The sequence below is a fragment of the Bufo gargarizans genome, chromosome 10, assembly GCF_014858855.1.
Source record: "Bufo gargarizans isolate SCDJY-AF-19 chromosome 10, ASM1485885v1, whole genome shotgun sequence".
Lineage (NCBI taxonomy): Eukaryota > Metazoa > Chordata > Amphibia > Anura > Bufonidae > Bufo > Bufo gargarizans.
Genome location: NC_058089.1, coordinates 64,569,817 through 64,595,985, shown reverse-complemented (window position 1 = coordinate 64,595,985; position 26,169 = coordinate 64,569,817). Strand labels below are relative to the sequence as shown.

General features: G+C 49.4%; 1 protein-coding gene across 3 annotated transcripts in view; it reads left to right on the top strand.

The window, feature by feature from the left end:
- KAT5 (lysine acetyltransferase 5) overlaps nt 1-25,637 on the top strand; it is a 62,521-nt gene extending 36,884 nt beyond the window's left edge. For 2 of the 3 annotated variants that reach the window (XM_044269640.1, XM_044269639.1), the window contains exons 8-15: nt 12,831-12,911; nt 13,036-13,284; nt 13,380-13,469; nt 13,844-13,984; nt 16,908-17,001; nt 17,442-17,601; nt 17,958-18,039; nt 25,340-25,637. In XM_044269640.1, the coding sequence (XP_044125575.1) occupies nt 12,831-12,911; nt 13,036-13,284; nt 13,380-13,469; nt 13,844-13,984; nt 16,908-17,001; nt 17,442-17,601; nt 17,958-18,039; nt 25,340-25,474 (1,032 nt within the window). In that variant the 3' untranslated portion in view covers nt 25,475-25,637. Of the gene's footprint in view, nt 1-12,830; nt 12,912-13,035; nt 13,285-13,379; nt 13,470-13,843; nt 13,985-16,907; nt 17,002-17,441; nt 17,602-17,940; nt 18,040-25,339 lie in introns of all 3 variants that reach the window. The other variant, XM_044269641.1, reaches the window with a different exon arrangement.
- Nucleotides 25,638-26,169: the final 532 nt, after the last annotated feature.

Sequence of the window (26,169 nt, the reverse complement as noted above, 5' to 3'; positions counted from 1 at the left end):
CTCTGCTGATGCTGTCCTTGGACGCAGGGTATTGCAGGCTGTGGTGCCCGATTGACTGCTGGACGTTTCTTCTCCTGGCGGTGTTGGATTTTTTTCCCACCCCATGGACTGCTTTTGGACGTCCCATGGTCTGTGTCCCCCAATGGAATGTACGAGAAAAGGAGATTTTTGTGAAACTCACCTGTAAAATCTTTTTCTCGTCTTTTCCATTGGGGGACACAGCCCCTGCCCACTTTTTTCGTTTATGCTCAGGGTGTGATGGTTTCCATTGTGCTTTTTTCCGTTCTCCTACTGCTTTTGCAACGACTGAAGTCCTTCTGGAGGTGTCTGGGGGTATAGCCCGAGGAGGAGGAGCTTCGTTTTTGCATAGTGTCCCTCCTAGTAATACCTCTAAGCTATACCCATGGTCTGTGTTCCCCAATGGAAAAGACGAGAAAAAGATTTTACAGGTGAGTTTCACAAAAATCTCCTTTTTTTTTTTTGTCACTGCAGCGGAGCAGGCGTGGGTGAACGCATGTGTGGGCGACCGATCAGGCCTGATCGGGCAAACTCTGCGTTTTGGGTGGAGGGCGAGCTAAGATGACACTAATACTATTATAGATCTGACTGTGATCAGTTCTGATCACTTACAGATACTATAAAAGTACCAATGCTGATTAGCGATACGCTAATATCAGTGAATCGGTGTCTGCGGTGGGCTGGGCGCTAACCGACGCGAACTACCTAACAAAGGGGCCTAAACTATCCTAAAACCTAACCGTCAATACTAGTGGGGGAAAAAAGTGACAGTTTACACTGATCACTTTTTTTCCTTTTCACTAGGTGATTGACAGGGGCGATCAAGGGGTTAATTGGGGTGATGGGGGGTGATCTGGGGGCTATGTGTGCTGTTTGGTGTGTACTCACTGTTAACTGTGCTCCTCTGCTGGAACCAACCGACGAAAAGAACCAGCAGAGGAGCACAGCAGCCATTTAACACCTTATATTTATATATGGCTTGTGAGTCTTTTTTTTTTTTTTTTGAAAATCAGCCTGCCAGCGACAATCATTGGCTGGCAGGCTGGTGACGAAATACTTCTTTAACTTTTTCCGGCTCTGACCAAAATCTCGCGTCTCGCAAGATGACGCGCCGGCGCGTCCAGGAGGAATTACAGGCCCGCCGCAAAGACTCATCCCTGCGTGCAGCGGTCCTGTAGAGGTTAAAGTGACACTGGTCAGATTTGCAAAAAATGGCCTGGTCCTTAAGGTGAAATAAGGCTGTGTCCCTATGGGGTTAAAGAGGCTCTTTCACCTGGTGCAGGCATACCCTACATATGGTCATCTTACAGCCTCTCGGTTTTCACTTTGCAGTGTTGCTGTTGGTAAGACCACACCTCTTGTTTCACATGTAGCTCGTGGTCATTACTGCTCCTCTATTTAGTCTGGACTCACACTTCTTACCATGCGGTTGATATTCTCTGCCTGGAGTTGGAAGAGCTGGTGTGTTGTCCTCATCTGAGTTCCTGCTCATCTATTTTCTATATAGGATAACTGTACTTCTCTTGGTATTTTGTTTGCTCATTGCTTACTAGACCTCAGGGAGACGCTGATTCGTTCTTCTGGGAAGGAACCAGTAGTCTCAGACCCTGTCACCAATCCTAGGGCTCTTCAGGGTTTCTAGGGCCTAGGTTACCTGTGTATGAATATTCCCACCTTCAGGGTCTATTCATACTGACAGGAGGCAGGGCTAGATTTAGGGTTTCCGTAGGTGGTCACCATTTCCCTGTCCCTAGGCTTGAGGCGTAATTCCTGGTCATTTTCTTTCTGTTATCTTTCTGGTGTTCCTCCCCTCCCCTTACACTGTGACATTATTAACCTCCTAAAAAAACGCCATTTTGTTTGTGTCAGTGCAGCGATTGATACGATTTCTGCACTGGGCGGACAACTTCAGGGACCGTCTTTGGAGGTAGCTGACCTCCGCATGACTGTCTCACAGATCTAGAGACAACAGGCGGCTGGTTCCGGCACTGGGAATCGGGCCTGTCCTGAACCTAAGGTTGCTCTCCCGGACAGATTTTCCGGGGGAAGTGACAACTTTGTTCGGTTCAGGGAGTTGTGCAAATTATATTTTAAGCTACGTCCTAACTCTTCTGGGGACGAGAGTCAGAGTAGGTATAATCTAGGGCTGCAATGATTAATCGACGTTGTCGACAAATCCAGTTATCGAATAATCAGGCTGAGTCGTTGCTATGCGTCAGGAGAGGGTGGTCAGGCATTATACCTGCGGGTCCTTAACCGGCAGTAACTTTTACATGAACTTTAAATCAGTGCATCTTTATTACCTTACAATCAAGCTCCGGTAACAGGCAGAGCTGGCGGCACAGGAGCATCACAAAAGTGAGAGACGTTACTCCTCCGCCCGCTCTGCCTGTTACCAGAGCTTTATTGTATTTTGTAAGGCTACTTTCACACTGGTGTTTCAGGGTCCGCCTGTGAGATCCGTTTCAAGGCTCTCACAAGCGGCCCCAAACGGATCAGCTTAGCCCCAATGCATTCTGAATAGATGCAGATCCATTCAGAATGCATCAGTTTGGCTCCGTTCCGCCTCCATTCCGCCTGGTGGTGCGGAGCCGGACGGATCCGTCCTGACTTGCAATGTAAGTCAATGGGGACAGATCCGTTTACATTGACACAATATTGGTGCAATTGTAAACGGATCCGTCCCCCATTGACTTTCAATGTAAAGTCAGGAGTCCCTATAAATACACCATCGGATCAGAGTTTTCTCCAATCCGATGGTATATTTTAACTTGAAGCGTCCCCATCACCATGGGAACGCCTCTATATTAGAATATACCATCGGATTTGAGTTAGATCGTGAAAACTCAGATCTGACAGTATATTCTAACACAGGCATTCCCATAGTGATGGGGACGCTTCAAGTTAGAATATATTAAGAACTGTGTACATAACTGCCCTGTGCTGCCAGGCAGCAGGGGCCAGACCCCCCTCCCTGCCCAGTATTAAAAGCATTGGTAGCCAGTGCGCCCTCCCTCCCTCCCCAGTATTAAAAGCATTGGTGGCAGTGGCCACAGGCTAACAAACCAGCCCCCCACCCCAGGAGTCCCAGTTTAATCGTTGGGGCTCCGATCGGTTACCATGGCAGCCAGGACGCTAATGCAGTCCTGGCTGCCATGGTTACTTAGCTTATACTTACCTGCGCTGTCTGTGGCCGGCCGGCGCTGGTAAGTGACAGGTCTGTGCGGCACCACCAATGCTTTTAATACTGGGGAGGGAGGGGGGGCCCTCACTGGCCACCAATGCTTTTAATACTGGGGAGGGAGGGGGGGTGGCACTGGCCACCAATGCTTTTAATACTGGGGAAGGAGGGGGCTCTGGCCCCTGCTGCCTGGCACCACCCGATCTCTTACAGGGGGCTGAGATCTGCACAATTAACCCCTCAGGGGCCGCACCTGAGGGGTTAACTGTCCGGATCACAGCCCCCTATAAGAGATCGGGTGTTGCCAGGCAGCGGGGGGCAGTTATGTACACAGTTCTTAGTATATTCTAACTTGAAGCGTCCCCATCACCATGGGAACGCCTCTGTGTTAGAATATACTGTCGGATCTGAGTTTTGACTACCATGAAAACTCTGATCTGAAAAAGCTGTTATGCAGACGTATCCGTTTGCATTTATAGGTGCGGATCCATCTGTGCAGATACCAGACTGATCCGCACCTAGTGCAGGTGTGAAAGTAGCCTAAGGTAATAGAGATCATAGATCTGATTTAAAGTTCAAGTAAAAGTTACTGCCAGTTAAGGACTAGTCTACTGCTGTGAGCGGCGGGGCCGGGGCTGTTATGCGAGGGGGATCTGTGGAAGACATAAGATGCTATATAGTGCCATCCACAGATCCCCCTCCCCATAACTTTGCCATCCATAAATTTTGTTTTAATATGACCTTTGAACGTGTAATTTTTCATTTCTGTGTTTTTCCCTATTAATCGATGAAATTATCGACAACTAATCGACCATCTACCGTAAATCCTTAACTGACATGAGTAGGAAAGGTTCAGATATCTCAGTCTGGTCTGATGAGGCATTACGAGCCTTTTCAGCTGTGAAGGAATGTTTTGCTCCTATACTGATGCAACCTGATATGTTACAGCCTTTAATTGTGAAAGTTGACGCATGAGGTATGGGTAGAAGCAGTCTTGTCACAGGGTCCTTCACCTAGTAAATGGCGGCCATGTGCTTTCTTCTTGAAGAAGCTCTCAGCTGCTGAGAAAAATGAAGACATGGGTAATAGAGAGTTGCTGGCCATTAAGTTGGCTTTTGAGGAATGGCGTCATTGGTTGGAAGAAGCGAATCGTCCTATTACAGTAATTACCTATCACAAAAATCTGGCTTATCTGGAGTCGGCTAAACGCCTGAACCCAAGGCAGGCCAGATGGTCGTTATTTTTTACCAGATTTAATTTAATTGTCACCTATCGCCCTTTGTCGTTGCTATGCGTCAGGAGAGGGTGGTCAGGCATTATACCTGCGGGTCCTTAACCGGCAGTAACTTTTACATGAACTTTAAATCAGTGCATCTTTATTACCTTACAATCAAGCTCCGGTAACAGGCAGAGCTGGCGGCACAGGAGCATCACAAAAGTGAGAGACGTTACTCCTCCGCCCGCTCTGCCTGTTACCAGAGCTTTATTGTATTTTGTAAAGATGTCGCACTTTATAGCATTATTAGGTCTACCTAATGCTAAAACTCTCGCACAAGTGCTTGTCGATAACATCGTAAAGCTACATGGTATTACCTCTGATAGGGGGACTCAGTTTGTTTCCAAATTCTGGAAGGCGTACTGTACTCGCCTTGGGGTACAATTGTCCTTCTCTTCGGCTTTTCATCCTCAGTCGAACGGACAGACTGAGCGCACTAACCAGAATCCAATGATAAGTCGTTGTTTTTTGGGGCATATGGGTTACATCCGCAGTTTGGCACATTTTCTGGTGCTGAGACTTCTGGTATACCTGAAGAGGAAAGATTCCCCTCTTCTTTGTCATCTATTTGGCGGAAAATTCAAAATAATTAGAAAAAAAAAAAGTATAAACATATGGCTGACGTATGAGTGGTCCAGACCTGAGAGTGGGTAATTCTGTGTGGCTGTCGGGCTCCAGGCAAAAAAAATAAAAATATCAAGGAACCATTGGCTCCTAACCTGAAAAATTTCGCCAAAATTAAAATACATATAATTACAGTATAATAAATAAAAAACACACGTCTTACCTAGGGTTGTCACGATACCAAAATTTTGATTCTATACTATAAAAAGTATTGCGAAAAGCCATGGTAACCGATTGGAGCCCCAATATTACACTGCTGGGACTCTGATCGGAACTGCCACCAATGATTATAATACTTTGGTTGGGGGGGGGGGGGGGGGGTTGGGGGAGCACTGTGCCACCAATGATTCTACTTTCTCGCCCATTCCATTGGGGGACACAGACCATGGGTAAAGCTTAGGCCAGTGCTTCCCAACCAGTGTGCTTCAGCTGTTGCAAAACTACAACTCCCAGCATGCCCGCACAGCTAAAGGCACACTGGCTTAGGCTACCACTAGGAGGAGACACTATATGCAAATAAGAAAAAACAACTCCTCCTCCACTGGCTATACCCCCATGTTCCAACAGGAGGACCTCAGTTTTAGCTTGGTGTCGGATAAGGAGGTGACACTCCTGCTCCTGCTTGTCCCTGTAGTTTTTTCTTCTCCTGTATGTTGTTTTTCTAATCGGAGGATGCAGGGTCGCATGGTGCGTCCCTGGACTCTCAGCGGAGCGAGCGCCGGAGTTGAATGACCGCCCCAAGCTGCCTCCCTTTCCCCCCAGAAGATAACCCATCCAAAATCGCAAGCGAGTAAACGCCCAGTATTGTTGCTGTCCTGGACCAATTACACGTATAAACCCAAAACTAAACTCGGAACAGCATAAATTATACAAATACAAAATCTTTTATTGGACATACACTTGTATAAAACATAGAAATCCGTATACATAAGCAGCATTATATCACACAGGATGATCTCTACAGGTCTGTTCCATTATAGTACATATAGTTTTGCAATAAAATATCCCTGGCTGTGCAATACAATAATCAATCACAGCCCTCAGTCAGTATATATAAAGTGCATAGTGCTTCAACTAAAACATGACACAGGGAAAATACATGCAATACAGGTAAATACAGACCAAGCAGTCCTGGATCCCAACACGTGTTTCGCGGCCGCTTTCTGCAGGCTCCAGGCTTTTCGGTGCTAAGCTGGACGAGATTATCTCTGACGCTACAGGGGGCAAGAGCACACACCTGCCCCAATCTAGATCCAAGCACGTTAGTTATTGCTTCTCTTATTCCAGGGGAGTAAGTGGACATCCGGGACGCCTATCTGCATGTCCCTATCGCAGAATCTCACCACAGATTCCTTCGCTTCGCCATTGGCAGCCGTCATGATCAGTTCGTCGCCCTTCTATTTGGGCTGGCGACAGCCCCGCGAGTATTCACAAAGATCATGGCGCTTCTTCGCACCAGGGGCATATCTCTGTTGCCCTACCTGGACGACATACTGATAAAGGCTCCCTCTCGTCCCCAGGCCGAAGACAGTGTCAGGATCACTGTTCAGACTCTGCAACAGTTCGGCTGGCTGATCAACTTCCCGAAGTCCTCTCTCCATGATTCTGGACACCACTGCAGCCCGGGTATTCCTTCCGGAGTAAAAGTTCTCACGGATCCTGGAGTCGGTGTCTCGCCTTCTGCATTCCCCGTGTATCTCCATCAGGGAGTGCATGCAGGTTCTGGGGCTTATGGTGGCCTCCTTCGAGGCTGTCCCCTTTGTCCAGTTTCACACTCTGCCTCTGCAACAGGCGATCCTGTCCTTCTGGGACAGGACATCGAGGGGTCTGGACTCTCAGATCCGCCTACCTCCTCGGGTTCGCATGGAACCGCTGCTCTCTTGACTTCAAGCATGTGTGAAGAAGTGCGCCGGGCAGGGGAGACTCTGTTTGCTCACGGCCGTGCAGCTCCTCATCTCTCTACACCGGAGACTTCTGCTAGCGTTGCCTGGGTGGTAGGAGAACAGCTTGCTCTGCTCCTGATCTTTGCAGCAACTGGTAGGAGATCTTTTACTGTGGGGTTCCATCATGCCAAAGCCTGGGGCACTTAAATCTGCCAAGGCCTCCTCTCAGGCTCTTTTGGGGTCATGCAAGGTGTGCCTTCTGCCTTTTTCTGCCTCTGGCACCTGTGACTCGTGCCCTGCTCCTGGACAGGATCAGCCTCCTTCTCTTGCTCAGCCCAGTCCTCCCTCTGCCCCTGCGGAACCGGCGGTACCCGCCTGGGCTTCCGCCATGTCTAGTGCGGCAACGGATCTGGCCCTAGTTGCCAAGGCAGCCATGTCCTTCATGGAGCGTATGGCAGCTACTACTCCAGTGGCGTCCACCACTCCATCTCCTCTCAGTGATTCTCACAGGGGGCGTCTGACGTCTAAGAGGCAGCGTGAGCGGCAGCATTCCTCATCGGATGACTCCGCTTCTCCCCCACGCCTTAAGGCATGCCCGGTTGACTCTCCCTCTCGTGGGGAGCGCAAATCCAAAGGGGAATTGTCCGGATCGGACGAGGCCACGGAGCGGGAACCCCTGCCTAAGCTTTCCACCATGGTATCCGAATTGGTGGAGGCTGTCCGTGACACTTTTAATATCCACGGAGATTCCACTCCCTCCACTAGTCGGGAGTTCTCTCTCTTTCTGCCCAAAAGGCCCGAATCCGCGGTGTTCCCCGTTCATGAGGAATTCACAGCGGTCATATCAAAGGCTTGGGACCGACCCAATCAGAAATTTTCGGCCACCAAGCGCATGGATACGCTTTACCCTTTCCCCTCTGACTCTGTGGAAAAGTGGACTTCTTCCCCTAAGGTAGATCCTCCGGTGGCCAGGTGGGCCAAGAACACGGCCCTTCCTGTCCTAGACGGTTCCGCCCTGCAGGATGCGGTGGACAGATGCCTGGATTCACTTTCTAAGTCCATCTTCTCTCTGGCGGGCACTTCCCTGCGACCGGCTTTTGCGTCGGCTTGGGTTGCCAGAGCCCTTACGGCGTGGTTGTGGCGCCACCACCAGGATCTGACGGAACAGGGCGCCCTGCAGACACTTTGGAATTTATTCTCCAAATGTCTCAGGCTTCTAAATATCTCTGTGAGGCTTCAATGGATATCGGTTCCCTATTTGCCCGTATTTCGGCCCTCTCGGTCATTCAGCGTAGAGAGGTTTGGTTGAAGGTGTGGGATGCTGATGCTTCTTCCAAGCGTTCCCTCGCTAACCTTCCCTTTGAAGGATCTAGACTCTTTGGAGCCCAGTTGGACGAATTCATTTCTGTCGCAACGGGGGGCAAGAGTACTCATCTGCCTCAACCCAGATCCAAACGGCCCTTTCGATCTCGGGCTTCAGGGTTCCGGGGCCAGTCCTTTCGTCGCTTCTCCACAGCCAGGACGTCTTCGTCCTCGTCGGCTGGGGGATCCCAGGAATCCCGCAAGAAGCCTTTCTACAAACCCCAGCCCTCTTGGCGACCACGGGCACAGTCAACCCGTCCCCCTGCTCCCAAGCAACCCTCCGCATGAAGGGGTGCCCCCACCCCTCGTGGTGGGCCGTTTGCTCTCCTTTCAGCAGGTCTGGAGGGCTCACGTTCAGGACGCCTGGGCTCTGGAGATTGTGACATCCGGTTACAAATTGGAGTTCGCGTCCAGCCCGCCAGAACGCTTTTTCCCGTCTCGCGTTCCGGGGGATCCAGCCAGGGCCTTGGACCTCCTTTTGGCGGTCTCCTCTCTTCTGGACCGGGGTGTCATTTTTCCCGTTCCCCCGGAGGAACAGGGAACAGGTTTTTACTCAAACCTGTTCGTCGTTCCGAAGAAGGAGGGGTCGGTGCGCCCGATACTGGATCTGAAGCTTCTGAACAAGTTTCTAAGGGTGCGGAAGTTTCGCATGGAGTCCCTTCGCTCCGTTATTGCTTCTCTGCTTCCGGGGGAATTTCTCGCGTCTGTGGACATTCAAGACGCCTACTTACACGTCCCGATTGCGAAGTCTCACCATTGCTTTCTGCGTTTTGCCATCTGGGGTCGTCATTACCAGTTCGTTGCCCTGCCTTTTGGGTTGGCGACCGCCCCTCGCGTTTTCACCAAGGTTTTGGCGCCTCTCATGGCGCTTCTTCACACCAGGGGCATCTCATTGTTGCCCTACCTGGACAACATCTTGATAAAAGCCCCGTCTCTTCCACAGGCCGAGGACAGCGTCCGAATTACCGTTCAATCTCTAGAACGGTTCGGGTGGCTGATCAATCTACCAAAATCCTCTCTGCACCCTTCCCAGAGACTCTCCTTCCTGGGGATGATTTTGGACACCTCGCGTTCTCGGGTGTTTCTTCCGGATTCCAAGTCCTCTCAGATTCGGAGGGCGGTGTCGCTCCTTCTACCAGCTCCTCGTCCCACCATTCGGGAGTGCATGCGGGTTCTGGGCCTTATGGTCGCCTCCTTCGAGGCGATTCCGTATGCCCAGTTCCACACTCGACCGTTACAACTGTGGATTCTTGCCCTATGGGACAAGACCTCTCGTGGTCTGGACGCTCCCGTCCGCCTGTCCCGGCACGTTCGGTTGTCTCTCCCCTGGTGGCAGGCCTCCCCGAATCTCTCATCAGGGAGGTCCTTCCTTCCGTTCTCCTGGACGATAGTCACCACCGATGCCAGCCTCATCGGTTGGGGAGGCGTTCTCCGGAACCTCACAGTTCAGGGGATCTGGTCGACGGAGGAATCCCGTCTTCCGATAAACGTTTTGGAACTAAGGGCGATCTTCAACTCCCTCTCCCACTGGACTTCCCTCCTTGCGGCTCGGCCGGTGCGTGTTCAGTCGGACAATGCCACGGCTGTGGCCTACGTCAATCATCAGGGCGGAACGCGCAGTCGGGCAGTGATGCAGGAGGTGGCGAGGATCCTCCTATGGGCGGAGTCTCATGTTCCAGTGTTGTCGGCGGTGTACATTCCGGGCGTCGACAACTGGACGGCAGATTTTCTGAGCCGCACCAAGGTGGATCCGGGAGAGTGGTCCCTACATCCGGAGGTGTTCGAGGACATCTGCCGGCGATGGGGCCGTCCGGACGTGGATTTAATGGCGTCCCGGCTAAACAACAAGATGCCGGTGTTCCTGGCCCGCGCTCGGGACCCAAGGGCGTGCGGAGTGGACGCGCTGGTGTCTCCTTGGCAGCGATTCGACCTCCTCTATGTCTTCCCTCCACTTCCTCTGTTGCCGAAGGTGCTGCGCAAGATCGAGGCGGAGGGGATACTAACCATTCTTATCGCTCCGGATTGGCCTCGCCACGCCTGGTTCTCCAACGTCGTCTGAATGTTAGCGGACGTTCCGTGGCCTCTTCCCGACAGAGAGGATCTTCTATCTCAGGGACCGCTCTTCCACCAGAATTCACGTCAGTTGCGTTTAACGGCGTGGCTATTGAGACCTACATCCTGAGGAAGAGAGTGGTGAGAACCATGATCAGAGCTCGAAAGCCGGCTTCTTCGCGGATCTATTATCGCACCTGGAGGGCCTATCTAACCTTTTGTGAGAAGTCGGGTTTTCCGCCGCTTCGTTTCTCTATTCCGGTGGTGCTGGCCTTTCTACAGTCCGGCGTTGAGGTGGGGCTGTCGCTCAGTTCTTTGAAGGGTCAGGTTTCGGCCTTGGCGGTCTTTTTTTCAACGGTCTATTGCCTTTTTGGGGCCTGTGAGAACCTTCCTTCAGGGGGTGGCGCATTCGGTTCCTCCGTATGTTCCTCCCTTACCCCCCTGGGATCTTAACCTGGTCCTGCGCGCCCTTCAGGGTGCGCCTTTTGAGCCTCTGAGGGAGGTCTGCCTAGTCTTCCTCACCTGGAAGGTGGTTTTTCTGGTGGCAATTACCTCCATCAGGAGGGTTTCGGAGCTGGCCGCGTTTTCCTGTCGGGAGCCTTTTCTGGTCTTCCACCAGGATAAGGTGGTGCTACGGCCGGTTCCTTCTTTTTTGCCCAAGGTGGTTTCCCCGTTCCACCTTAACGAGGATCTTGTCCTGCCCTCTTTTTGTCCTTCTCCGGCGAACCCCAAGGAACGTGCTCTCCACTCCCTGGACGTCGTCAGGGTCCTGAAAGTGTATCTGGGGGCCACCGCCTCCTTTCGTCGTTCGGACTCCCTCTTTGTGGTTCCCGAGGGGTCTCGTAAGGGTCTGGCGGCTTCCAAGGTTACTGTGGCGCGGTGGATCCGTTCCGCTATTGCTGCGGCCTATCGCGCTCGTGGTCAGGTTCCCCCGTCGCGGATTACCACTCACTCCACAAGGGCAGTGGGAGCTTCCTGGGCCAGACGCAATCGCGCCTCCGCCTCCCAGTTGTGTAAGGCTGCCACTTGGTCGTCCTTGCATACGTTCACAAAGTTTTATCAGTTGCACTCGCTGGCTTCGGCTGATGCTGTCCTCGGGCGCAGGGTATTGCAGGCCGTGGTGCCCGTTTAACGGTTGGACGTTTTTTCTCCTGGCGGTGTTGGTTTTTCCCACCCCATGGACTGCTTTTGGACGTCCCATGGTCTGTGTCCCCCAATGGAATGTACGAGAAAAGGAGATTTTTGTGAAACTCACCTGTAAAATCTTTTTCTAGTCTTTTCCATTGGGGGACACAGCTCCCGCCCGCTTTTTTTGTTTAGTTGGTGTGTTGGTTTCCATTGTGGTTTTTTCAGTTCTCCTTCTCCTACTGCTTTTGCAACGACTGAAGTCCTCCTGGAGGTGTCTGGGGGTATAGCCCGAGGAGGAGGAGCTTCGTTTTTGCATAGTGTCCCTCCTAGTAATACCTCTAAGCTATACCCATGGTCTGTGTCCCCCAATGGAAAAGACAAGAAAAAGATTTTACAGGTGAGTTTCACAAAAATCTCCTTTTTCAGTACTTTTGCTGCATCTGCCTTCAGGAAGCAAGGCATCATCAGAAACAAAAGGAGTACTCAGAGGCGGGCTTATGCCTTCCGAGCATTGCTTCTGCGGCGCCCATGTAATTATACTGCCACCCTTATTCAATAATCACACTCCCAATCCCTCTGACCCACCGGTCTAGTGCTGAAATCCTGCACCTGCGCACTCCTATGACGGCGCATGCACACTAGCCAAGAGGAACAGGAAAAGTCCAGTGTTCACGCGCGTCATAGAAGCGAGTGCGCAGCTCTATTAGGGTGGATGGGACAAGGGTTCTAGCCCTAAGGTTGCTAATAGTAAATAAAAAGTAAAAAAATACTAAAAGTTTTTCGACCCCCTTTCCCAATTTTATATATAAAAATTATAAACAATAAATATAAACATATTACATATTGCGAAGTGCAAACTATTAAAATATTTTTAAAAATATTTCCTACGCAGTGAACGCCGTAACAGAAAAAAAAAATCTAAAACGTGATTCACCGTTTTTAGTCACCTTGTCCCTCCAAAAAATACTATAGGACTGTTCCATTATGGGCCGGATGTTCCATAAAATGCGTAATGCACGTGGCTTTTTTGGTGTTTTTATTTTCTTCGCATGGTATCGAGTATTGCAATATGTTTTTTAAATTGCAGCATGTTGCAGGTAAAGCATGTCAAATGTGTGAAGAAAAAAAACAATATTTTTTATATATTTTTTTTTGGGGGGGGGGGGAATAAAAAAAAAAAACCTTGCTAATTTATTTCTTTGGTGCAGACCTAGAAGCCATTAAAATTATTTTCAAACCCAGCAATTTGTTTCTGGTTAGCAGTAATTCTACAGACCTCTTGATATTATTTGCTATTTCCGTGCAGAATGGAGCATCCCGCAGGCCAAGTGCCCCTGCTGTACCTGCAGGACGCAAGAGAAAATCAAACTGCCTAAGTGCCGATGAGGTAAGGACTTGGGAATCGATTCCATGTAAGCCATTTGTGGCAGTGTTTTTTTTTTTTTTTTCCAAGTAAACAGTGCCTCCTGTGACCCGAATGAGTAGGTAACTTGTATCTGCACTATGTCCAGGATTCTCAAGACAGCTCTGATGGAATTCCTTCAGCACCTCGAATGACTGGCAGCTTGGTGTCTGACAGGAGCCATGATGACATAATTACTCGCATGAAGAACATAGAATGCATTGAACTGGGCCGCCACCGGCTTAAGCCTTGGTACTTCTCACCCTATCCACAAGAGTTGACTGTCTTACCAGTACTTTATTTATGTGAATTCTGCCTCAAGTATCTGAAGAGTCTTAAATGTCTACAAAGACACCTGGTACGTAATATGATCCAGAAAGTTATACCGTTCGTATTTCATGGAGACCAGTAGAATAACATGCTGATATTCTTCCATTACTCCATTATTCACAGACTAAATGTAATTTGCGACATCCCCCAGGAAATGAAATCTACAGAAAAGGAACCATCTCATTTTTTGAAATAGATGGACGCAAGAATAAGGTACAGTGGCTCTTACTTCTGTGATTGGTGTCTGAAATTGTGTTTTTTGCTGCTACAGAGAAAAGCTATACAGTTTCTCATGTCTGTAAGGTTTTGAGCCTTTTCTTACACTCAGAATATTTGTTTATCTCCCTCCAAGGAAATCTAGCAGGATAGCAGTTAAAAAATCATACAGAAAATGAAGAAATAAACTCACCCTTAAGACAGGGGTCTAGCTTTGCTGCAGCTTCCCCTCATTGGATGCATATTGGTTCTGTCTTGCCATTAGGGGCCTTATATGGTTATTGATGATTGTTACTCTTCCTTCCCTCCCATAGTTCATTCATCAGTCACTGACATTTCTCACATCAACATTTTATTTTTATTCTTTTCAGAGCTACTCTCAGAATCTTTGCCTTTTGGCAAAATGCTTTTTGGACCACAAGACTTTATACTATGACACGGATCCTTTCCTTTTTTACATTATGACCGAGTATGACTCTAAAGGCTTTCACATTGTTGGCTACTTTTCAAAGGTGGGTTTCTTTTATTAGAAGCAGCGTCAAAAGAAACTAACAGAGGATTAGATTGGTTATTTTACTCTGAAAGCGGCAAAAAAGAGAAGCATTGCTCACTCTAACCAATCTTCTACCATTGTGATGGTTATTGGTCCAAGTTCAACACACAGGAAATGATTACTCAGCCAGTCACTGGCCAAGGCAGGTCATTGATGTGACCAGTGATTGGCTCAGCAGGCATTTTGAGACAGGACCAGTAACAGTGGCAGATGATCTGTGAGGGTGGCTAATTATTTTTATTTTTTTATCTTGCTAGATATCCTTATTTAAAGGGGTATGGACATGAGGATATCTCTGGGACCCACACCTATGCTTAGAACAGAGCCTCCAAAGGGTGCACCATGCATGCATGGCCACCCTCCATTCATTTCTGTGGGAACACCGAAAATAGCTGAGCGCTGGCTCATCTTTTTCTGTAAGCCCCATAGCAGTGAATGGAGCGGTGGCCACGCCTGCACGGCCGCCCTCAATTCATTTCTATGGGACTGCTGAAAATGGCTAAGGAGTCCCATTGAAAAGAATGGATACTGTAAAAACACTAGATCATGCAAATCAAGCAGACTTATGGATGGTACAAGCGCAATATCACAACCAGGTGTCAAAGTGGATATCAATTTATTCAAAGACTACGTGTTTTGGGGTGCAAGACCCCTTTTGTCAAGTCTGAAAAAAGGGTAACCCAGTATAAAATAGTATAAAAAATCATTAATATTGGAAAGGAAGATGCAAAGGACATTAAGATTCATCTCAAGATGATATACATGGGGGGAAAAGCACACCCCCAAAAAACAATGTGATGAACACTATTTACCGGGTGTAAAATAAAGATTATTATTTTAAGCTTATATATACCGTTACAATAAGGTCAGGTTGTCTCTGACTCAGTTTGGCCGATGCACAAAGTGTTTCAGGCTATGCCCATTCAATACAAATATATTATGTAGACTGTTATAAACGATGAGGGGATATATAGAATGTGGTGCCACAACTCTAAGTGTGCTTGATATAATAAAATACACCCCTTTCAACATTGGCTGTAAAAAGAGAGAGTGCCAATAATGAAAATGAATGCAATTTTGTTAGAGTAGGATCGTCTCAGTTGGTTCTGCTAATAACAGCATATTGCTTTAGTTCTAACGATCGTCTGGCTCACCCAGACCCAGGGGTGTTGCTAGGTTAAAACATTTGGGGCCTGAGCCCCTGATGTTTTGTCCCAGGCCCCAAATGTCCTGCCTGCCTGCTAGATACAACTGTATTGCCATCCTCAGGACAGTAATACAATTGAATCTAATACACTGGAAGAGCTGAAGGACCTGTGTTGACATCACAGGTCATGTGACCAGCAAAACAGGCAGTGGTTGAGAAGTACCTGCGATAATGTCAACATCTTGTGAGCAGTGTAGGAGAGGATGGCAGTGAAGAGGAGAAGACCTGGGGGAAGAAGCTGTGGTGAGATCTGCTATATGAGGAGAGGTAAGTGAAGGGAGAGGCAGAGCAATGCTGGGAGTTGTGGTTATTTAACTGGGACTGTATGTTAGGGCTGAAGGGAGGGATGTTATTTACATGGGACTGTGTGTTGGAGGTGCCTTGGGAGGGAGTCATGTTATTTACATGGGACTGTATGTTGATGGCGGCTGTGTGAGGGAGTAATATTTACATGGGACTGACTGTTGAGGGGGTAATGGGACTGTATTTTAAAGCCGGCTGGCGGGGGGAATGATATTTACATGGGATTGAATGCTGAGGGGGTGATGCTTACATAAGATTGCATGTTGGAGGCGGCTGGGAAGGAGGTGATGTTATTTACATGGGACTGTATATTGGAGGGGGCTGGAGAGATGGTGTTATGTTATTTACATGGGCCTGTATGGTGGACAGAGGGAAATAGTGTTATTTACATGGGACTGTATGTTGAAGGGGCAGAAGGGAGGGGAGTGATGTTATTTGCATAGGACTGTATTTTGGAGGGGGCAGGAGAGATGGTATTATGTTATTTACATGGGCCTGTATGGTGGACAGAGGATTATAATTACTGCGGGCACTTCAGGGTGACCATTCTAACAGTAGGGGGCAGTATAAATACTGGGGGCACTGTAGGGATATTATAAATCCAGGGGACATTGGGCGTTCTTATTACTACTGAGGGGTCTGTAGAGAGCTTTATTACCACTGGGGTAAAAATAGGGGGCCGTATTTCTACTGGGGGCTCTGTGAGGGTATTAATAATACTGGAGCTCTCTTCTACTAATGGGGGCACTCTTGGGGAGCACTATCACTGTTGGGGGCAGTATTACTAATGGGGGCTTTCTAGAAGTGAATAACTATTGATGGGACTATGAGGAGTATTATTACTATGGGGGCACTCATATTTATTCAGGATACTATTTGGGGGTATTGGGGAGCACAGCGAGCAGCAGAATAACACTGTGGGGACTCCAGGTTGGGGGAAGATGATAGAAATGTGGGGAAGCTAAGATGTCTGTTTGTTACACTCTGCAGAGAGGAGGTGGCTGAGAGAAGTTTTATTAACCCAATGGAAAAGATGATGACAGAGAAGATCTACATCAGAGGAGACGTCACCTGGATGTGAGAGGTATGTGCTGCTGTATAGCAAGTACAGCTAAATGCGGTGTGTGGGGGGAGGGGGGGGAGACTTGGAGAACTGGGCCATATTCATTGGGGCTTGGGCCCCGTATCTTTTGAGACTCTAGCAACACCCCTGCCCAGACCTTTTATATGTAAGACACTGATGTCCTATCCTAGTCATTTCCCTGAGAACCCCTTTTTCTTCCATGTAATAATTGTTTATTGTGAATCTCATCTTATTAGAGTAATAATAATTATGTTTAATTAATAGTTACGTATTTTTTTCCATGTCCAGGAGAAGGAGTCAACAGAGGATTATAATGTGGCATGTATCCTGACACTACCACCTTATCAAAGGAGAGGATATGGAAAACTTCTTATTGAGTTCAGTAAGTCAATATTTAAAGGGGTCGTGCCAAGTTGGTTGTTGGCCTGGTTATCTGCTGGCCACAGGATAGGGGATAACTAACTGATCGTGGCAGGGGGTCTGATCCCGAGAATGAAAGTCTCGTCGTTCCTCCATCCTGATGGTGCGGCATTCATTCTTTAGGCCATCTCCAGTAGTCCCACAGAGAATGACTGGAGAGGCAGGGCGTGTAATCGGCCTGACGCTCCATCAGGACAGGGGAAAATGGACCCTCATTCTCGGGATCAGGGGGGTGTTGATGGTCATACCCCCACCAATTACTTATCCCCCTACCCTGTGGATAGGGAATAACTTGAAAATGTAATCCGGATCGTGTGCATTTAGCCTTAAGCTGTTGTTGCTCACATATATTTCTTCCTTTCAGCTCTCTCGTGTTCTCACTATTCTCTACTCACTGATTAGGTTATGAATTGTCTAAAGTGGAGGGAAAGACTGGTACTCCTGAAAAGCCGCTTTCTGATTTGGGTCTCCTCTCCTACCGCAGTTATTGGTCTCAGACAATTTTAGAAATTCTAATGGACCTGAAGACTGAAACTGGGGAGAGGCCGCAGATAACCATTAAGTAAGATATAAAGTACTTTGGTAAGAGAGGTATGAGGAGAAATTTTGGAGAATTGTAAGGGTACTTTCACACTAGCGGCACGGACCTCCAGCAGGCTGTTCCGACTGTCTGATCCGTTCTGCTGCTAGTGAACGCGTGCCCCCAGACTACCGCTACTGTCCCATTGACTATAATGGGGGCACGGCATTGCACGCTGAGAGGCCGCCGGAACAGCCTGACGGAGGTCCGGGCCACTAGTGTGAAACTAGATTAAGGGATAACAATCTAGTTCTTTAACGTAATGGAAACATGGGTCACAAATTGGGTTTCTAGTATTTTTTTTTTTATGTACTTATACAGTGTTTTATTCCTTCAAGTGAAATCAGTGAGATCACCAGTATTAAAAAGGAAGATGTCATCTCTACATTGCAGTATCTGAACCTCATAAATTACTACAAGGTAACCATAGAAGAGAACATTTCAATTTGATGTATACTGATTATGGATTGACTGATATAGATTATTTATTTTTTGGGCCAATACCAATAACCTGTGAACTTATACTGACATTCTGTGCTTTTTCATTTTTGAAAAAAAAAATATTCTGTTACTGCGTTCACCATGTAAAATTGGGAAAGGGGGTGATTTATACTTCATATTTTTGTTTATTTTATTTTTTACTTTTTATTTAAAAACTCTCTTCCCCCTTAGGGGCTAGGGAACCTGGGATATTAGAGCTCTATTAGGGTGAATAAGACTTCACACTCTCCCTGCTGCCCTGTGCTTTATACACACACAGCAGCAGGGAGATTACCATGGCAGCCAGGGCTTCAGTAGCATCCCGGCTGCCATGGTAACCAATCAGAGCCCCAGGATTACACTGCTGGGGCTCCAATCAGAAACTGCCACCGCCACCAATCAAGAGGAGGGGAGGGGACCCTGTGGCCACTGCCACCAATGACTTTAATACTGGGTGGTGGGGGGTGCATTGCGCAACCAATGATTTTTAATACTGGGGGGGGGGGGGGGTCACACTGCGCCACCAATGTTTTTAATGCTGGGGAGGGCGCACTGCGCTACCAATTTAATACATGTTCTGTGATAGCGCGCTGGATTCATTATTGGGAAGGTTAGCTACCGATAACTTTAAAAATCATGAATATCGACCGATAATATAGGTAACTCGGATAAGCGGTCGATCCCTAATACTGATGTCACCCTCAGCTGAAAGGGGGGGACTGCCTGCTTGCTCAACCCCCTTAGGTTATAGCCACACACAACTGATTTTACCACTACCTATGGATTTACCCTATGCATTGTAAAGGGTAAATGAAATTAGCAAAGTATATCCACAGTATAAATTGACATGCTGTGGATTTAAAGGTGTATTCCAGTTGGTTTACGTTATCCCCATCCACTGGTCAGTGGATAACTATTAGATCGGTTGGAGTCCTACCGATCATTGCAGGGGGTACATGGCACCCTTTGCTAAGCTAAAAGCGGACATGCAGGACTCTTAGCTTAGCTAAGCAGGCACAGGCAGGAGCCGCTCCACTCAGCTAATCGTGGCATAGCACATTGTTACAGGGTACCCATGTTCTATGCCAGCATTTAGTAAACTCCGGGGGGCACCACAGGCAGGGAACAGCAACGTGCGCCCCTGCCCGTACTCCCTGTGCTGCAGCCCCATTGAGAAACTGTATACTCCATACACCGCTAAGAAATCAGCGGTGTACAGAAAAGTCAATTTCTCGTACATTCCATTGGAGGACACAGACCATGGGTATAGCTTAGAGGTATTACTAGGAGGGACACTATGCAAAAACGAAGCTCCTCCTCCTCGGGCTATACCCCCAGACACCTCCAGGAGGACTTCAGTCTTTGCTTAGTGTCTGTCCAAGGAGGTGACGCTTATTCTCCTCCTGTCTGTTATTTTTTTTCTGTTTTCAGATGGGGACGCAGGTCAGCATTGCGCCTTCCTGGCCCCCGTGGAGTGTCTGCCGCGTCTTTCGACGTGTCCTGGCTACCTCCCATCCCCCCACAGAAGAAAAGTGGATCCAGGCTCAACATGTCAGCTCTGGCATCCCACCAGCTGCTGGGACGCCTGCTGCCTACCCTCCTCCAGAGCACTGTTCTCCTGGATTGGAGTCAGAAGTCTGAAGAGGTGCATCCCTGCTGGTCTGGACATCGAGGGAGCATGCTGAGCAGATAAGTATTGCCCAGTCCCTCCCCCTCCCTCTGTGTCTGTTTGTCTGTGGCTACCTGGGTGAGCTTGAAGAAGGATCCTGATGGGGCACTTTCTTCTTTTTGGCACTGGAGTACTGGCATCTCTTCCCCCTTAAACTGTGGGCTTCAGCGCTTCTCTCGTCGGGCCTTGGCTGCTGCGCTTTCACAGCGCCCGCCGGCAGGCCGCTCCTCCATGGCCTCGTTAACCCCTGCTGCGCCGCGTGAGGGGAGTCGGGGTGTTTGTTAAAATCGCGCGCGCGCTTATTTTTCGTGCGTGCTTATTTTTGCGCGCACGATTATTTTCGCGCCATGATGACGCGTTTTTCTGCCTCTGGCACCTGTGACTCGTGCCCTGCTCCTGGACAGGATCAGCCTCCTTCTCTTGCTCAGCCCAGTCCTCCCTCTGCCCCTGCAGAACCGGCGGTACCCGCCTGGGCTTCCGCCATGTCTAGTGCAGCAGCGGATCTGGCCCTAGTTGCCAAGGCAGCCATGTCCTTCATGGAGCATATGGCAGCTACTACTCCAGTAGCGTCCACCGCTCCATCTCCTCTCAGTGATTCTCACAGGGGGCGTCTGGCGTCTAAGAGGCAGCGTGAGCGGCAGCATTCCTCGTCGGATGACTCCGCTTCTCCCCCACGCCTTGAGGCATGCCCGGTTGACTCTCCCTCTCGTGGGGAGTGCAAATCCGAAGGGGAATTGTCCGGATCGGACGAGGCCACGGAGCGGGAACCCCTGCCTAAGCTTTCCACCATGGTATCCGAATTGGTGGAGGCTGTCCGTGACACTTTTTTGAATCAAATCGTTTTTATTGAAACCATAGCCGTAGGACATCATAAAAAACAATACAGTCTTTCCTCACCATATCCACCATGTGGAATCGATATACAACAGTTTCCATATAAATACCAACATACGTTTATACCAGGCATCTGTATACGTCCGTGACACTTTTAATATCCAAGGAGATTCCACTCCCTCCACTAGTCGGGAGTTCTCCCTCTTTCCGCCCAAAAGGCCCGAATCCGCTGTGTTTCCCGTTCATGAGGAATTCACAGCGGTCATATCAAAGGCTTGGGACCGACCCAATCAGAAATTTTCGGCCACCAAGCGCATGGATACGCTTTACCCTTTCCCCTCTGACTCGGTGGAAAAGTGGACTTCTTCCCCTAAGGTAGATCCTATGGTGGCCAGGTTGGATAAGAACACGGCCCTTCCTGTCCTAGAGGGTTCCTCCCTGCAGGATGCGGTGGACAGACGCCTGGATTCACTTTCCAAGTCCATCTTCTCTCTGGCGGGCGCTTCCCTGCGACCGGCTTTTGCGTCAGCTTGGGTTGCCAGAGCCCTTACGGCGTGGTTGCGGCGCCACCACCAGGATCTGACGGAACAGGGCGCCCCTGCAGACACTTTGGAATTTATTCTCCAAATGTCTCAGGCTTCTAAATATCTCTGTGAAGCCTTAATGGATATCGGTTCCCTATTTTCCCGTATTTCGGCCATCTCGGTCATTCAGCGTAGAGAGGTTTGGTTGAAGGTGTGGGATGCTGATGCTTCTTCCAAGCGTTCCCTCGCTAACCTTCCCTTTGAAGGATCTAGACTCTTTGGAGCCCAGTTGGACGAATTCATTTCTGCCGCACCGGGGGGCAAGAGTACTCATCTGCCTCAACCCAGATCCAAACGGCCCTTTCGATCTCGGGCTTCAGGGTTCCGGGTCCAGTCCTTTCGTCACTTCTCCACGGCCAGGACGTCTTCGTCCTCGTCGGCTGGGGGATCCCAGAAATCCCGCAAGAAGCCTTTCTTCATACCCCAGCCCTCTTAGCGACCACGGGCACAGTCAACCCGTCCCCCTGCTCCCAAGCAGCCCTCCGCATAAAGGGGTGCCCCCACCCCTCGTGGTGGGGGGCCGTTTGCTCTCCTTTCAGCAGGTCTGGAGGGCTCACGTTCAGGACGCCTGGGCTCTGGAGATTGTGACGTCCGGTTACAAATTGGAGTTCGCATCCAGCCCGCCGGAACGCTTTTTCCCGTCTCGCGTTCCGGGGGATCCAGCCAGGGCCTCGGACCTCCTTTTGGCGGTCTCCTCTCTTCTGGAACGGGGTGTCATTTTTCCCGTTCCCCCGGAGAAACAGGGAACAGGTTTTTACTCAAACCTGTTTGTCGTTCCGAAGAAGGAGGGGTCGGTGCGCCCGATACTGGATCTGAAGCTTCTGAACAAGTTTCTAAGGGTGCAGAGAGTCCCTTCGCTCCGTTATTGCTTCTCTGCTTCCGGGGGAATTTCTTGCGTCTGTGGACATTCAAGACGCCTACTTACACGTCCCGATTGCGAAGTCTCACCATCGCTTTCTGCGTTTTGCCATCTGGGGTCGTCATTACCAGTTCGTCGCCCTGCCTTTTGGGTTGGCGACCGCCCCTCGCGTTTTCACCAAGATTTTGGCGCCTCTCATGGCGCTTCTACACACCAGGGGCATCTCATTGTTGCCCTACCTGGACGACATCTTGATAAAAGCCCCGTCTCTTCCACAGGCCGAGGACAGCGTCCGAATCACCGTTCCATCTCTAGAACGGTTCGGGTGGCTGATCAATCTACCCAAATCCTCTCTGCACCCTTCCCAGAGACTCTCCTTCCTGGGGATGGTTTTGGACACCTCGAGTTCTCGGGTGTTTCTTCTGGATTCCAAGTCCTCTCAGATTCGGAGGGCGGTGTCGCTCCTTCTACAAGCTCCTTGCATGCGAGTTCTGGGCCTTATGGTCGCCTCCTTCGAGGCAATTCCGTATGCCCAGTTCCACACTCGTCCGTTACAACAGTGGATTCTTGCCGTCTGGGACAAAACCTCTCGGGGTCTGGACGCTCCCGTCCGCCTGTCCCGGCAGGTTCGGTTGTCTCTCCCTTGGTGGCAGACCTCCCCGAATCTCTCATCAGGGAGGTCCTTCCTTCCGTTCTCCTGGACGATAGTCACCACCGATGCCAGCCTCATCGGTTGGGGAGGCGTTCTCCGGAACCTCACAGTTCAGGGAGTCTGGTCGACGGAGGAATCCCGTCTTCCGATAAACGTTTTGGAACTGAGGGCGATCTTCAACTCCCTCTCCCACTGGACTTCCCTCCTTGCAGCTCGGCCAGTGCGTGTTCAGTCGGACAATGCCACGGCTGTGGCCTACGTCAATCATCAGGACGGAACGCGCAGTCGCTGGTGTCTCCTTGGCAGCGATTCGGCCTCCTCTATGTCTTCCCTCCACTTCCCCTGTAGCCGAAGGTGCTGCGCAAGATCGAGGCGGAGGGGATACCGGCCATTCTTATCGCTCCGGATTGGCCTTGCCTTGCCTGGTTCTCCAACGTCGTCTGAATGCTAGCGGACGTTCCGTGGCCTCTTCCCGACAGAGGGGCTCTTCTATCTCAGGGACCGCTCTTCCACCAGAATTCACGTCAGTTGCGTTTAACGGCGTGGCTATTGAGACCTACATCCTGAAGAAGAGAGGCTTCTCTGATGCAGTGGTGAGAACCATGATCAGAGCTTGAAAACCGGCTTCTTCGCGGATCTATTATCGCACCTGGAGGGCCTATCTAGCCTTTTGTGAGAAGTCGGGTTTTCCGCCACTTCGTTTCTCTGTTCCGGTGGTGCTGGCCTTTCTACAGTCCGGCCTTGAGGTGGGGCTGTCGCTCAGTTCTTTGAAGGGTCAGGTTTCGGCCTTGTTTTTTTTTTTTCAAAGGTCTATTGCCTTTTTAGGGCCTGTGAGAACCTTCCTGCAGGGGGTGGCGCATTCGGTTCCTCCGTATGTTCCTCCCTTACCCCCCTGGAATCTTAACTTGGTCCTGCGCGCCCTTCAGGAGGCGCCCTTTGAGCCTCTGAGGGAGGTCTCCCTAGTCTTCCTCACCTGGAAGGTGGTTTTTCTGGTGGCCATTACCTCCATCAGGAGGGTTTCGGAGCTGGCCGCGCTTTCCTGTCAGGAGCCTTTTCTGGTCTTCCACCAGGATAAGGTGGTGCTACGGCCGGTTCCTTCTTTTTTGCCCAAGGTGGTTTCTCCGTTCCACCTTAACGAGGATCTTGTCCTGCCCTCTTTTTGTCCTTCTCCAGCGAACCCCAAGGAACGTGCTCTCCACTCCCTGGACGTCGTCAGGGCCCTGAAGGTGTATCTGGGGGCCACCGCCTCCTTTCGTCGTTCGGACTCCCTCTTTGTGATTCCCGAGGGGTCTCGTAAGGGTCTGGCGGCTTCTAATGTTACTGTGGCGCGGTGGATCCGTTCCGCTATTGCTGCGGCCTATCGCGCTCGTGGTCAGGTTCCCCCGTCGCGGATTACAGCTCACTCCACAAGGGCAGTGGGAGCTTCCTGGGCCAGACGCAATCGCGCCTCCGCTTCCCAGTTGTGTAAGGCGGCCACTTGGTCATCTTTGCATACGTTCACTAAGTTTTATCAGTTGCACTCGCTGGCCTCGGCTGATGCTGTCCTCGGACGCAGGGTATTGCAGGCTGTGGTGCCCGATTGACAGCTGGACGTTTCTTTTCCTGGCGGTGTTGGATTTTTCCCACCCCATGGACTGCTTTTGAACGTCCCATGGTCTGTGTCCCCCAATGGAATGTACGAGAAAAGGAGATGTTTGTGAAACTCACCTGTAAAATCTTTTTCTCGTCTTTTCTATTGGGGGACACAGCTCCCGCCTGCTTTTTTTGTTTAGTTGGTGTAGTGGTTTACATTGTGGTTTTTTCAGTTCTCCTTCTCCTACTGCTTTTGCAACGACTGGAGGTGTCTAGGGGTATAGCCCGAGGAGGAGGAGCTTCGTTTTTGCATAGTGTCCCTCCTAGTAATACCTCCTAAGCTATACCCATGGTCTGTGTCCCCCAATGGAAAGGCGAGAAAAAGATTTTACAGGTGAGTTTCACAATAATCTCCTTTTTAAGCGCACAGGGAAAGAGGTGTGCTTTGGGGGGAGAGGTAAAGTCTATTAAAAATACAAAAAGCCTTAAAGGGGTTATCCAACCCCTCAAATGCCTCCCCTACTGCCCGGGCCCCTCACACTGATTGTACTTAACTTGCACCCCGGCGCCTGCATGGCTGCCGCTGCATCTCCCTGTCGCATGAATGGAAATATCTGGGGGAGGGGGTGCAGCCAATAGCAGTAGTAGGGAGGCTTGTCCCCGTTGCAGCCTGCTATTGGTATTTAAGCTTCAGATTTATCCCGCAGTGCATGGTTGAGATTTCTCATCCACTTTGCTGGTACTGTAAACCATTGTAGATTTTCTGCACTAAATCTGCAGCATATTTGTCCCTTGTTGACAAACCCTGACTTACTGACATTTCTGAGATTGAAAATATGAAGTTTGCAGAAATCCATGTACTTGCTGTTAAAACAACCCGATTCAGATGAATGGAACTGATTTTCAATCTCAGAAATGTCTGCAACAAAATCTACCATGTGTGAAGGCACCTTTACAATTTTGATGGCTTGTTGTAAAATATCCTTTGCTTGGAAAATTTCTAATAGGTCACCAGATTAGTAACAAACTGATTTGCTTGTACTGTATAATATTGGCTATTTTTCTTTCAGGGACAGTATATCCTGACACTATCAGAAGACATTGTTGAAGGTCATGAAAGAGCCATGCTGAAAAGAATTTTGAGGATAGATTCAAAATGTCTACACTTCACCCCAAAGGACTGGAGCAAAAGAGGGAAGTGGTAGACAAAAGTCAACGTATCAGCTAATCTATCATATAAAACTGTGCTGCTCTCAGACCCTTGGAACAAGTGAACTCTAATGACTACTTCATTTATGAATGTCCTACAGCGCAATGTTCAATTATGTCTCTGTTTCTGAAAAATGAACAAATTTGTATTTCCTGGAAGTTATTTTGAAGCATCAGTTTTTATTGTCAAGTAGCAGCTCAGTACAGAATAGGACAAGTGATGGCAAATGAAGCTACTTTCACACTGGCGTTTTGGCTTTCAGTTTGTGAGATCCGTTCAGGGCTCTCGCAAGCGGTCCAAAACTGATCAGTTTTGCCCTAATGCATTCTGAATGGAAAAGGATCCGCTCAGAATGCCTCAGTTTCCATCCGTTCCGCTTTGGAGGCGGACAACAAAACCCTGCTTGCAGCGTTTTGGTGTCTGTCTGTCTGTCTGACAAAACTGAGCCAAACGGATCAGTTCTGACACACAATGTAAGTCAATGGGGACGGATCTGTTTTCTATGACACAATCTGGCACAATAGAAAACAGATCCGTCCTCCATTGACTTTCAATGGTGTTCAAGATGGATCCGTCTTGGCTATGTTAAAGATAATACATGTGTGAAGTGCTAGTGTGAAAGTAGCCTAAGTTGTATGGTCACCATGACCAGAGGACATGGAAAAAAAACTTCTGATATGTCATAGCAAC